Source organism: Struthio camelus, chromosome 6, assembly GCF_040807025.1.
Source record: "Struthio camelus isolate bStrCam1 chromosome 6, bStrCam1.hap1, whole genome shotgun sequence".
NCBI classification, from domain to species: Eukaryota; Metazoa; Chordata; class Aves; order Struthioniformes; family Struthionidae; genus Struthio; species Struthio camelus.
This window is the reverse complement of record NC_090947.1, coordinates 18,625,793-18,639,863: the sequence shown is the minus strand read 5'-3', so window position 1 is coordinate 18,639,863 and position 14,071 is coordinate 18,625,793. Positions and strand designations below refer to the sequence as shown.

General features: G+C 36.2%; 1 protein-coding gene across 1 annotated transcript in view; it reads right to left on the bottom strand.

Annotated features, from left to right (window-relative positions):
* Positions 1-200: 200 nt before the first annotated feature.
* The window catches only part of CERKL (ceramide kinase like), a 64,007-nt gene continuing 50,136 nt past the window's right edge, over positions 201-14,071 (bottom strand). Inside the window, exons 6-13 of the mRNA XM_068949559.1 lie at positions 9,795-9,869; positions 8,133-8,310; positions 7,797-7,865; positions 7,429-7,457; positions 7,240-7,348; positions 4,252-4,348; positions 2,813-2,988; positions 201-1,998 (exon numbers count right to left, since the gene is read on the bottom strand). Coding sequence (XP_068805660.1) covers positions 1,917-1,998; positions 2,813-2,988; positions 4,252-4,348; positions 7,240-7,348; positions 7,429-7,457; positions 7,797-7,865; positions 8,133-8,310; positions 9,795-9,869 — 815 coding nt within the window. The 3' untranslated portion in view covers positions 201-1,916. The remainder of the gene's footprint in view (positions 1,999-2,812; positions 2,989-4,251; positions 4,349-7,239; positions 7,349-7,428; positions 7,458-7,796; positions 7,866-8,132; positions 8,311-9,794; positions 9,870-14,071) is intronic.

Here is a 14,071-nt window from a genome sequence, read left to right as displayed (position 1 = left end):
CAAAGATTCTATGTATTGGGGATTGTTTTTCTGTGTGAGATGAGCACTCATTTGATGCCAAAGACATGGCTCACTCAAAAAAAGAAAAAAAAAAAAAGTTTTTTGCTCTAAAACTTCTGCAGTGTAAGGACAAATGAATGTGCATATATTAAAAAAACAGAATAAAATGTGTGGAATAAAATATTGTCTTGCAAGTTTATGAAATATATACAAAAAAGTTTATTTTCCAAATGGCTTTAGTGAATTATTGCACTTTAACCAAAATATCTTTTAACAGAAATTAGTTTGATAGGATAGCATATTGTAAAAAATATACCTCAAATACTGAAAAAAGCATTATAATTCCTTTTAATACAAACAATGCAAAGAAACTAAAACTTTTTATTTGTCTTTGAAATAGTTTTACATTTGTCAATAAATGTGATAATGTTGACTTGCAAATTGTATATATTCTATTCCGATTTTATTATTAACATACAAATGTTGGTGGACTATTCTTAGGACATGAAACAAAAATTCAGTTTTTATAAGTAAGGTTGACATGTAAATAATTGTATAGCCCTGATAATTTATCACTTTCAGTTCATTAAAAAAAGACCCCACAAATTAAGCACATGAATGCTGTCTGCAAGTTCTTACTAGCCTATTAATTTTCAATTCTGTAATAAAAAGTTTAATCCACTACATACAGCTAGAACAGTCTTCTAAGCCTTAGGAAGCTTAATTTGAATTGCCTTGAATGTGTTAAAATATTTGATGTGATACAGAATCAAAGCAGTATCAATTATAACTGCTTAACTGGAGACTACTCAGTACTGTTTAGACAGCAGGTAAAAGTTGAAACAAGAGGTTCTAGCTGGACACAAGGAAAAACTTTTTCCTCAGAAGGACACTCCATCATTGGAATGGATTTCATATTTACGCAAATGTTTACTGAAGTAAGGCTTTAAAGCAACTTGTGTTAGTCATGAGACAATGCAGCTTTCATAATATTACTTGTTAGCCTTCTTTTGAGCAATAATCCAAAGACAAGTAAATAGAACTACATTAATTATCTCTCAGATCCTACAGACTGGCAATCTTGTCAATCTACATTTCCATCATCTCAGAAAAAGCCAGTACCCAGAAAAAGTAGAGTGTTAATCTCTCAGGTATCTCAAATAATTAACAAAGTTACCTAAAAACCACTTATAAACATTAAGTTTATGTCCTGTAGGACAGTTACAAAAATTGAGTCAATCATATTTGGCATAATTTTATTCTTAGCAACAACAGAAACTATGCTGAATATCACTTCAGTTCTAGGATACATTATATATTTTAAAACATTTTGTATGAACAGCAGTAGACCTCAACATACACATTAATTCCTGTATGACTAGAAGTGGGCGGAAAGCAAATATATTAAACTAGCATTAAAAAATAAGGATACCTGGAAATTAAAGTACCTGATTCGGGGCGGGGGGACGGACAAAACAAAACAAAAAAATCAGTATTTTGCCACTGGTTGCCTTTTTAGTTTCCGCTAACTAGTTCTGTTTAAATAAACTGAGTTACCTGATAACATGGATAGCAATAACAGACTAAATAGTATCTTGTATTTATTGCAGTAGGTAAAATAATTTGTAATAAAAAAAATATTTTATTCTGATGTACGCTTCTAGAACCCAAAACTTATAAAATAGAGACCAATATATTTTTCTTCTTGTTAAACCTAGACAGCTTCTTTACAGTTAAATGTAACCTAATAAAAATATTTATTTAAAACCAGAAATATTACAAACATTTCAAAGTAAGCTTCTGCTACCACCATTGAATTTAGCAAGTGAAAGACTAGGACCTTAAAAATATGTGCATATAGATGAAAAAAGTTTATTTAATGCAGCACCTGCAGCATAAAAAGCTGTGGATTCCTTCTATATACAGTTACATGTTGCTTTGGAACCTTCCAGGTCATCAGTGTTCACTCCATAGAGATCAATAAGTTGAGGATGTACCCTGTGAGGGAGGAAGGCAAACTTCATCAATTTAATTAACTCTTGCAGTGCGTGTCACTTTTTGGAGAACAAATCTATACAAACTGCTACATAGAATAAAATCAGCTGAATATATTTGTGGCAGCTCCCATGAGGTCATCTTTAAAAGTAAGTATTAATTTCTCACCCATGCTATAACACGATCCCCCTTTCATTTTGCAAACCAGACCATGTTACAGTGAGCTCTCTGTCTGCAGCTCATCCTCTGTGCACTGCAGAAAAACAAGCCACCTCCCATTCTATTCTACTGATCATCTTATTTCCTTGTGCATTAATCTCATTCTGATTCTAGATACGCAGACCGTTCTCAGGCAGCACTGCATTTCCCACTGTTGAACAACTGCGTTTTTGTTAAAGTTACAGACAGAGCTTTTCCAAGCAGAAAAAAGCAAGCTCCTTATCCCAAAAGCAAACTCCTTCTCCCAAAGGAAGCTCCTCCCAGGACTCAGACCTTTGCATACAGGTGTTCTCTGAGGAACAGAAGGGTGAATGAAGTAACAGGCAGAAAGAAGAGAAGTGGAGCTGGAATTTGATGATGTGCCAGAAAGGAAAGGCCATACAGGTCATAAACCTTTTGAAAGATGGGCATAAGAGAATCAGGTAGAGGCCCACACAATTGCAACAGGACCAGACTGCAGTGCACAGCAGGACACATAAGTGCTATTATTATGGTATTGACAAGACTCAATTGGGTGTCACTTGTATTATATTCACTTAAGATTGCAATACTGCTGTACTGCTGGCATGCTATCTTTAAATACAATACTTAGCCTTACCGAATGTGAACTTCGGATGCTTCTTCCATTAAGTCTCCATCTATATTCCAAGGGTAAGTTCCTTCTGCAGAAGTGGTTTTCAAATAGGTAACTTCTTTGGTATCAAACCCACTTTCAAGTCTTGGTTGTACTTTCACTTCTTCAACTGTGTAGGTCTCAACAAAGGGAAAATTGAACTAAACCAAACACAAACGTATATTAATAGGTGTTAGCTTAGAAACAGGTTGAGCTTCTTAAATTAAAAAGCTTGCTCTTTCTTTTTAAGTAAATGAGAACATTTAACTTTAGCTTTGACCACATGAAATATTTTCTGGTTAGGATAAAAATAGCATGTTAATCTATAAATACTAACTAGTGCCTCCGAAAAAATGATTCTGTTCGATTTGTATTTCCATATCAAGGTTGCTCAATTTACAGGTTGAGCTGGTATATTTTTCACACTCCAAAACATGCTTTCAGAGTACATGAAAGTCAAAGCAGCATTTTTCTTATAGTTTGTTCATCACTACCAGTAATCCCGTCCTAAATGAGGCTATTTACTGGATAAATCCAGTAAGTGGTCATTTTAGGTTTAAAGGAGAGCCCACATCCCCTTCTCTAATTTCTAATGATAAAGAGGGAGATGAAAAAAATATACACACACATCTAATATATATATATATATAAAAAATATATAAGAGCCTTCCTCCAAGAGTCTTAACAATGACAAAATTAAACTATTTCCTAAACTCAAGTGTTAGTGCTATCATATGGACCCGTCACCCACCTCTTCCCAAAATTCTCTGAATGCTAAATGTTTATCTAATCCACATCTAAACCTTCCTTTAAAAATGATTTCATATAGCACAAACTGGTGTGAAAGACTACAAGTATACGTTTAGGCTGTGCACTGGTTAGTCAGGACAATGGTAGGCCACTGTGTTTAGATGCTTCATTTTTTATTTTTTATTTTTTCCTTCAAGGACACATTGACCACAATTTGGAAATGCAATTCTGCAAACATTCATAACTAGAAGGAACATATACTATCTGCTAAAATCAGTGGTAACAATCTTCTGCTACCAGCATAGCATGCAATAATCTGTCAAAATGGACTTTCTTATTCCTTACAGAGTTGTATGATGCCTCCCCCGTCTATGTTCTCTGTACTGTACAAAATTTAAACACAGTACATATTTCCTCTTTTTTGGTGCAGGGGCTTTACGCTCATAAAACTATGGTACAACACAAATACAACTTAAACCACAACAGATGGGCTGAAATAGGCTAATCGGTATTAGTCTGGTGATTTAAAAAGAAAAAAAAAATCAGATAAAAAGCAGCTAATGTATTCTGACAGGAAGCTAAGTCTCCTTAGGAGGATGCTAACATTAACTCTTACAGCAGGTCTACCTTCATGATTAACTGTTCTTTTTATAACTACAAGAAATTAACAGTACCTGATTTTTAACACTGGCGTATCTTTTCAGGTGTTTAATAAACTCTGAACGAGAAGTATTTTGTACAACAACAAGAGCCATGCTTCCATTATTCAACCTGAAAAGCAGATAGACTTAGTCCCTAAGAGTAAATCTGTAATTCAAAAGTTTAACAGGCTCTTCAAGCCTAGGATCAAAAGTAAATTAATAGGAAAAAGATCCCTTTTTTTTTTTTTAAATGTTTGCCAAAATAAATTGTCTATAGAGGAATATAAATTACACAACTGAGCTAATTTGGCATCTACATAATAAACACCGTAATAATTAATTTGAACTCCCTTATTATCTATAATCTACTGAACATAATATATGCTAATAATAAATTCTGCATTTTTACTTAAGATTATTTTTACACATCGGTGATGACAAACTTATTTTTACACTTTTCTTTCCAACAAAGGCTAACGATTACCATAGATGCTGAGAGTCAGGTATTTACCAGGCAGCCATTCCCATGACGCATGCAAGCACAGCCCCATCGTACGGCCCAGCGGAGAGGGTTCATTCACCACCTCCATTCACACTCAGGCTGCTCTAACAAATATCTTGATCCTTCCCTCCACTGCTATACAAACTGTTTTAGAAATTCTCAGTAGAGTTCTAGTTACACTTTGCACGTAGAACATAAGAACTGAAAGGAATTTTACACAAAATCAAAAGGTCAGATGCTAGAGATTAATCAAGATGACAGACGCTCTGCAGTTCAAATAGTCAGTGCTACTAGGTATCCAGTTGCAATTGATATTTTAGCATCTTCAAGAATGTGGGTCATGACACTCAGCTAGTATTAATTCACAGATTTCTTAACACAACTATACCTTGTCACAAAAGCTAACAACCCAAGGCTTAACGCAATCATCCCTAAGGCCCACTTAAGTCATGGAGACAAATTAGTTAAAAAAAACAAAAACAAAAAACCACACACCACAGTGACTGCTGAGATTATAAAATATGTAATCTGTTTATAAAATACATATTCTGAATATATATGTATACATTTATTCAGCATGTATGCTCTGAAAGTTACATTTTAAGTTTTTTTGTTTTTAAATATTTCTAGCCTAACACCACCAGAGATCTTTCCATACTCAGAGTTCTCTCGCTACTCAACTGTTGCATCTGTTATATTCTCAGATTACAATAGAGTACCACCTAGAAAAATAATTTTTAGATAACTCTTGAACAAGTCACCTAGCATAGCATTAATTTTCTGAGCTAGAAAACTGTGATGGTGAAATCGAAATAGTTGCGTCTTTATCATATTTCCTACGATAAAACGGAACACCACATTACTGGACAGTGCGTTCTGCATTATCTCCACTTATTTTCAGAGATGATAGAGTTCTCATTAATTCTTTTGAAAGTCCAATCTGCAGGAAAGCGTGACACCTACACTGTGAGACGCAACAAGCTTGTATGTCTCACAGTGTAGACAGTTAAACAAATCTTTACTAGTTTTACACTAGCCTGAGTTTGCAAAAACTGGAGTTTGCAAAAACTGGAGTTACATGCAATGGTCAAAACATCCATTGTTACATTGCAAAAAGCATTTGAGGAAAGTAGGACAAAGTGAGAACATCTGAGTTTAGCTGATGCTTCCATAAAGGATCTTGCATTTGCAACAATTAGTGCAACGTTTATATTTCCCACTCTGAAAAGACTTGTAGTCAAGATGTGCCTCACTCTCAGAAATGAAGCACCTTTCTGAAGTGCCTGCTCTTCCTACCAGTTGACTGCACTCCTAAGATTATAAAAATAACTAGTATTTCCTCATATGAGGAGACAGTGGGGTCTACTGAGCAACTCAGCTGTAGGAGAAACATGCTCAGTTTCATACAAACCTGCAATAAGTGCATGCAGTTGTCATAAAATTCTCTACCATGAAAAACGGGTGCAGAAAGCAAAACTAAGAGAGACTTATTTCTTCAGTTCTTGCCAGAGTTCTTCTACTGACTGGAATACAACAGAGTAAAAATACTAAACAAGGCAAGTTCCTAGGAGGGGGACAGCATTTGGGCACTATCTAAAAGGATGAGGCTTACCAGGACTCTTCTCAGTAAGAGCTTCGTCAAAACCATTTGTTTCTACATTTTGTTTCTGACAAGTCAAATTCAACCATAGCATCAAGTACAACATTAAAATTCTTGATCAATTCTAAGGTACATATATTTGTACCTGATAATTAAATGAAACAGGACAGATTAATTCCATAATCTTTTATAAGAGTGGGTTTATATAAAAGAGCTTTGATGTCTTATTTGAGGGGCTGGTGTTGTATTTCATGTACAGACTATGGAGTTTGTACTTGCTGTCCTACTTAACCCTCAACTGCATACGGCAAGTACAAACATTTATCATCTGACAGCTATTTTGATCACCACAAAGCATGCTCTCAACCATAAACTAAAGGCAAAATGAGTCAACGTCCACAAACAGATTACATCAAGTCAGATGCTTCCAAAAACCATACATGCAGAAGTTGTATTTTCTAAGTTTGGCAAAAAAGACAAAATATAGCGTGAACTTCAGTTCTTCATGATAGCATAAAAGATTCATACTTCCCTTCTCCTGCCTGTAAAGCAAAAGATGAAGGGCACCCTTATAGTTTAAAAATAATAATAATAATAATCCCAACAATGAAGTGTCTACATATAGCTGAAACCTATGACAGACTGCTTGATGACTACCACTTAAGCCAGACTTGCCAACTAATTTAGTCACAGCAATTATCCATTCATTATTCTAGTTAGACTACTTGACCTTATTTGCCTGATCTAAAAACTGATTACAATTCCTAGGATTATCGAGTCTGCTGCAGTCCGTTCTCCCTCCCCCATTCCCGAGGGTCTAGACTGCCTAAACACAGGCCAGTATTCTCGGAAAACCCAAGGTCTTAAGGTAGGATGTCAGAATTTATAGACATGACTAATTCCCTAAACCCCTGCCGACCTCGTATTAGGTGCCAAGCCTCTTGGTGCCATTGAACACAGACAAGGGATTGCCATAATGCTCACGTTCAGGAAGTGACCCTGGATCTTGTGCCATTGATCCTCGCTGCCTAAATATAACAGAGTAATTATATATTACTTCAGTTTAACCAGCCATAGTTCACTTTTAAATGATTAAGCTGAAACTTACCAATTTTTTTATTTGTCTCTTTCTTCCCTCTAGAAGGGTGAAAATATGTAGGTAAAATAATTTAAAGTAGTTTTAGCATACTTAAACAACATCTGCCTAAGAAAAAGGTAAGATCTCAATGGAAAAGGGATTAATGGAACTAAACAAAATAGTAATACTAAGTGAAAGACTGCTTTGTAACAAATGCTCTATAGTCTCATAAATAGAAAGGGAACATTTTACAAAGTGTGCATGTTAGCAGTTGCCAAAATAAATCTTTAAGATCTTTTTACCTGATGATCAAATTGGAACAAAATTAAGAATTAGTACAATTGTATCTTCAGAGATACAGGTTTTTGTAGATTTGGGATTAACTCAGTTTTACTTACCTGTCATTCTCATGAGAATCTTCTTGTGAAATCTGTAGAGGTAGAAATGATAATTCACATTCCTCTGGCCTAGAAAAGCATTGATATTTATTATCACGCCAACTAATCACTCCAACTGTTAGACAGATTTCTGTTGAAGTTAAAATGATTCTAAGAAGATGCTGAATATACAAAAACTATCTCCTCTTTAAATTGTTGCAAGGATATATATCACATGGACCTGGCTGCAATTAAGTGGTCAAGATTGGTCTATGTTTTACCACATCTTAATTACTGCATTTTCCTCAAGAAAATGAAAGATATCGGGGAAAAAAAAAAAAAACAGTTGTTGCATACTTGAGATTTGCCAGGGTTTTGATAAAAGCAAAATCCTTCCGCTGATTAGAGGGCATCCAACGGTGCTTTTCGGCCAAAGCTAGAGTCCTTGCACCAAAACCAAACATAGCCGAGAACCCAAAACGTAAAAGCTTGCTTGGAGTACTAAAAGTGCACACATCGACTGGTTGAACATGTCCTAAAATTTTAAAGATAAGCATCAGAAATTATAAACGTGTATTTCAAACAATGTAACTTATGATCTCCTTTCCCCCTATTTTAACTGATAAGGTCCAGACTCTTTTCCATTTAGAAAGTCAGGTTTTACCAAAGAAAACTGGAATGAACTTAGATGCAATTAAGGCTCTAAAAATAACAAAGAACAGTGTTCAGATGCTTCAAAACATTAAAGTTAAAATTTCTATGACCAAAATCCAGCTGCTCTGTCAGATCAGATGTGGTCTGACTTTTAATTACTGCTCAAATTTTCAAAAACCAGTATCAGAGAAAATGTACTATTGCTACGCAAATACTTGCAAAGTTTCCCAAATATTTGTGAGAGCTAAACTTTCTGCTGATTGGACTTTTAGCAACAACACATTTTACATATTTCACTGGAGGAGTTGCAGAGACTCTTAAATATAAGCTTCAAATGTATTTATTTTTACAATTATGGAATTTAAACATCTAATTCTGTTCAAGACAGCATATATAAAATTGAACAACTTTATTCAATAGAACCTCTGGTTTCCATTAGATTGAGTGCGTCTGAATAAAAGAGAGACAGTTTTAGATTTTGCACGTAAAGGCATCTGCATTGCTATCTAAAAAACAGAGCAATGACTCTTCCATTGCTGACTGTGAAGTCTAGAAAGTAGATGCTCAAGATGAAACTACCTTCCCCATTATCCTCTTTTCATTAAAAATAAATGTACCAAACAAAAATTGCTTTAAGAGGAACATTAACATTGCTCAGCTAAGTATTTCCTAAGTACTGAAACAAAGCTTTGCATCGACAACCTAGTTTTTTTTTTTTTTTTTTGCTTTTGGCACAGTTACATTTTCACATTCAAAAACCTACTTGTTGCGCAGACTGAATGGCAAGTGATACAATTTTTCTGCTAATAAAGATTCCCAATGGAATTTGTTGGTATTTAAGAGAAATGCGTATGGAGATCAAGAGGTAAGTGACACCTTCTCAGAAATACGTCAATACTTCCCTGAAGAGTCCAAACCTAACCACTTTCTCAAACATAGTATTGCATACTTTTCTGTTTTCTGCAGGCACTTAAATTAAAACAATCAGATGATTATGCAACAACCATTGCATAAAAACCACAGAGTAACACTCTTCGCACAACCAAGTCTGGCAAAGATTACTTTTTATATTAAAGGAACATCAATAATAGGGCATTAATGCCAAAATCAGACATGATTCCACAGCAGATTTTTGTTACCAGAAGACAAAGTTCACACTCTGTATACTTGAGGAATCATAACCTTTCAGATACGCTATAAATCAGAAGTAGAATCTTTTGAGTTTAAAAGTCCAGCAATATACAGTTTACCATGATAAAGCATAATGCTATGTTTTTATTTAAAAAGTAGTTATCTGCTTTCAAGGCAAACTTTTAAAGGCTGACTCATTATTTAAAATTTGATAGTGTATGTAAAAATATTTACCCATTACAATGTGCAGTGTTGCAGTCACTGGGTGACTAATACCGTTGAGCGTGTGGGCCAAAATATTAGTAGTACCTGTAAAAGTGAACACAAACTATTGTAAAAATAAGAATGGCACACAATAGCAAACAAGAATTAAAATAGAAAAAATATATTTCAAAGGTTTGAATGAAGGATCTGAGATATTTACTGCATTTTCAACCAAAAAAAAAAGCAGCACAGCTCAGATTTAGTCTTGGTAACAGAAGAAATGCTGTAAAATTAAAACCATTCAGACCTCCATAGGCATACCAAATCCTCTCCACAAATTCATTAAAAACAAATGCCATCAGCCAACAAAATTCTACTTGATCCATTCAAAAACAGTTGTTTTGCCTCGTGCAGACTACATTTTATTTTCTTAGAAACTACAGTGAATAAAATTAGTTGATTGTTATACACTGGTTTTACACACAAGAACAAGCTAATGATTAAGGGGGTTAAAAAAACAGAGGACGTAGAATTACCGGCTTTCATTCAACACATTAAAATTGACTGCTCCGACTCATCTTTGTCACTGCCTGGACCACTGGGAGACCGCTCGTACTCCTACCCGCTGGACAGAGATCAGTTTTGAAACAAGCGTAGGAACGGAGTTGGAAGACAGAATGGAAAATGAGCTGTCAGTAGGCTAGGAAAAAATAGCACGGTTCTGAAGACCCACGTTTGGTGGCGCTTGACTGATGTGCAAGTCACTTCCATACAAAAAACATGGGTATACGTGTAAATTTTACCCATCTGCTCTAATTTATAGGCCATAAAATACTGTGCATCAGCTGACTTTTAGATACTGCCTTATTTTAAAAATCCTGGTCTGCAGATCAGTGAGATAGTTGTCTCTTTCCTAAACGGGTATAGCTTTTAAACAGAATTTCAAGTTGAATTCTGTCATTGGTAAGAAACGCCAGAGATGTGATCAAAGTAGCAGGGCCACAGGATTCACTTTCATAGAAGTAAAGAGCCAGCATAGCATCTGTCACCAAGAAAGCACAATATTCAGACCTGCTTTGTATCACTGAATAAGGCATGAAACACGCACTAAAAGATTAATTAGAATGATAACAATTGCCAATGAAAGAGTTTGAACTCATTCCTTTATGGGACGCTAGGTTCTTACTCATATTTTCATATCATTTTCTTATTTCTTGAAGTATCGAATGTTACAGCAGCAATAGACAACTCCGTATGCTAAATTTGCCTTAAGTTTTATGGAAACATTTAGCCTGGCTGTAAGAAGGTGAGGAGGGGTGTCAGGGGGGGATCACATTTCAAACAAGCAGCACTCAATATTTAAATAAGCAGTTTAAAAGCATCATATACTATAATAAAAAGTTACGTTCATCACAAAACTCTGCTACAGTTGATGTCGTGTTAGTGAGGCATCTTCTCATTCTTTTTCAGTCATATGTGCTTTGATTTTTGTAGTAATTTCTCTGAGCAAGATTTTGGAAAATAACTGGGAGCTGTATCTTGCAGAGTGCCTGACACATCACCTTAGCCTTTGAAAGTAGTTCAGAACGCTTGAACCGCACAGAAAGCCGCCAGAACACCAGAGAGGGGAGCTGAGTAAGGACCTCAGGGTTCCTACTACGTAAAGGAAATAAGTGAGGTACATGCACTACGATAACCAGCATAAAAAAACACTCTTTGAAGTTTGTCTTCTGTGGTACGTGCAAGGAATCAGATGATGTGCATACGGAAGTTACGCGCAGATAATCATCAGCTCGCACAGTCCATTTTTATTTTTTGAATAATTCAAAAAGAAATATAATCTACTTAATGTAATCTATTTCTAAAAATTTTAGAGGTGCTTATATTAATATCTTTTTTTTTTAAAAAAAAAGAAAAAATGCTCAAGAAAATCCAGCAAATTGGGATTGTGAAATACTTTGAGAGCAACGGAAATCAGCAGGTTCAAAGGCAAAAAGTCTGCTTTTTCCCCCAAAAGAAAGTCTCTCTAAATATGGAGAACGCTAACACAAAGTGCAGTTTATTAAGAATACTATAATTTCAATGATTTATATTCAACAATTCTGCTAAAAGCATTTTTTCATATTATTTGAATTTTCCTTTCTGTACAACAAGCATAATAATGCAAGTCATAATTCTAATTGTAGATGTTATTTAATATGCAAACAGGTAAGCTTTTCAACTCAGCGACTATAAAAATACAGTTCTATACAGAAAGTGTTGAGACAAAAGAGTCTGAATAATTTTAGCTTTGATCTAAAAAGCATTTCTTTACAGACTAATTGCCCAACACCCCTTTCACATTTAGAAGACTCATGACATCTAACCTCTGGATTCAAGTAATTTTGCTTAGCCAGTGAAATAGCTCAAAAGTATCTCCTTGGATCATACTTTTGCAACTCTAATCAACTTTTATAGGAACCTCAATTTTAAAAAGAGAGTGAGAACGTTGGAATAAAAACCCCCTCTCTCCAAAAATGCAGAGAAACGAAGATGCACAATCACAAACGACGCAGATTATTAGAAGTCACGCACATCGCGTTTACTTGCTGTAAGCTGACAACAGGGAAGCTTTCATTCTGAAGGGGGAAAAAAAAAACCTATGTCACCCAAGATTAAGCTAATATAAAGGAGTACAGGGTAAAAAACACTTCTGAAGATCAGGCTCAGTATGTCTTAAAACTGGGACTTCTCATTTAAGCAACAACAGTTTTTCAATACAGACAACAAAGAGGAAACAAATCACCAGGGCTGAAGTCAATACCAGTCTTCATACTGACTTTAATGAGAATTAAATCTCATTCATACTAAACGCAATAGGCACAAGTAATCGCAGCCTTCTCGCAGGTCTGTGGAGCTCATTCACGTGTGCAGAAGCAAACAAGACAGAGATCTGCCCTTTCCTGGCCCCTGAGAAGACAAAACAAGCTCCCCTCTGCGTTTAAAAACCTAAGCACTGCACTCAGAAAGAGCCTTTCCCCAGGCAGCAAGTCTCAAGTGAGCACAGTTATGCTGTGGCAGCACCGTCACCTTCTCTAGAAGAAGTCACACGCGTGCAGCGCGGCACGCCGGCCCCCACAGCGACCAAGTAACCCGTTACAGTCTCGTCACCTAGGTCCTTTACACATTGGAAGCCATAAAAAAGCTTGCAGACAGAGTCAAAACCATGCAAGTTAACATGCAGAAGACATGCTGGAAGACAAACTTTGCAGATTTAATTTTTTAAAACATTATTCATTTTCCTAAGTCACCTGAACTTTTCTCTCCTCTACATAAACCTGGGATACTGTTTACCAGCCACAAGACGGTTCCCTTGAATCTTATCATATTATTATGGGGACTAAAAGGCATTTTTTGATGTTCATGTATGTGCTCACAACGTAAAAACAGTATAAAAACCATACAACTCCAACATCTCCCTCACCGGTATATATTTCAACAGAAAAAATACTTTATTATTCCAATAATACAATTCTGTTTGAAAAATTAACCCGTTAACCTATTTTCTTGACATTACAAACAACTTCCCGCAACCTCCTTCCTATGAAACGTGCAAAAGCATCACAGTAAGGACAAAGTATCTGCAGGTCAGGAGACGTGCGACTGAGGAAGGCACCCAGCAGAAACCGGGGCGGGGGGGGGGGGGGTGAAGGGATGTCCTTGGAAATGCACGCACTTCTGCGGTACAATTAACTTAATTAACCAGGCAACATGAATATTCATAAGGCTGTTAATGTCTCCCCCATCCAAACAGATAAATGTGATGTAATGACTTCCTAGTCAAGCATATCTAAAATTCTGATGAGAACTGCACCAACATTTTGGTTCTTTGCCTGAAATACCACAGAAATTAACCGTCCCTCAGTAATACTTTGTTTTTGAATTAATTGGAAATCACGAATTTATTTAAATGAACCGTTTAGGAGTAAAAGGTTCACAGCCATCAGATACAGATTGTCTCTTGTTCTGTAAGGACTGGATAGCTTTTTTTAATGTCCTTCCAGCTCCCCCTCCCCTCGGGGCGATCCCCCCTCAGCACGGTTTCTGAGCAGCAGTTCCCATAGCAACAGCCGCTACTGCTCAGGGCCAGCAGTAGCGCTGCAGGCTTCCCCCGCCTGATGCAGCCCGCGTTGACCGCGGCAGGGCGGCTCGCTCCGCCAGCGCAGTACGGCTTCCCAGGAAAAACACGCTCCCCTTCGGACCCTTCTGCTCGGCAGGCAACCCGCTTCGAAAGCGGCTCCTTCTCACCGAGCCGGCTGAAACTTCAA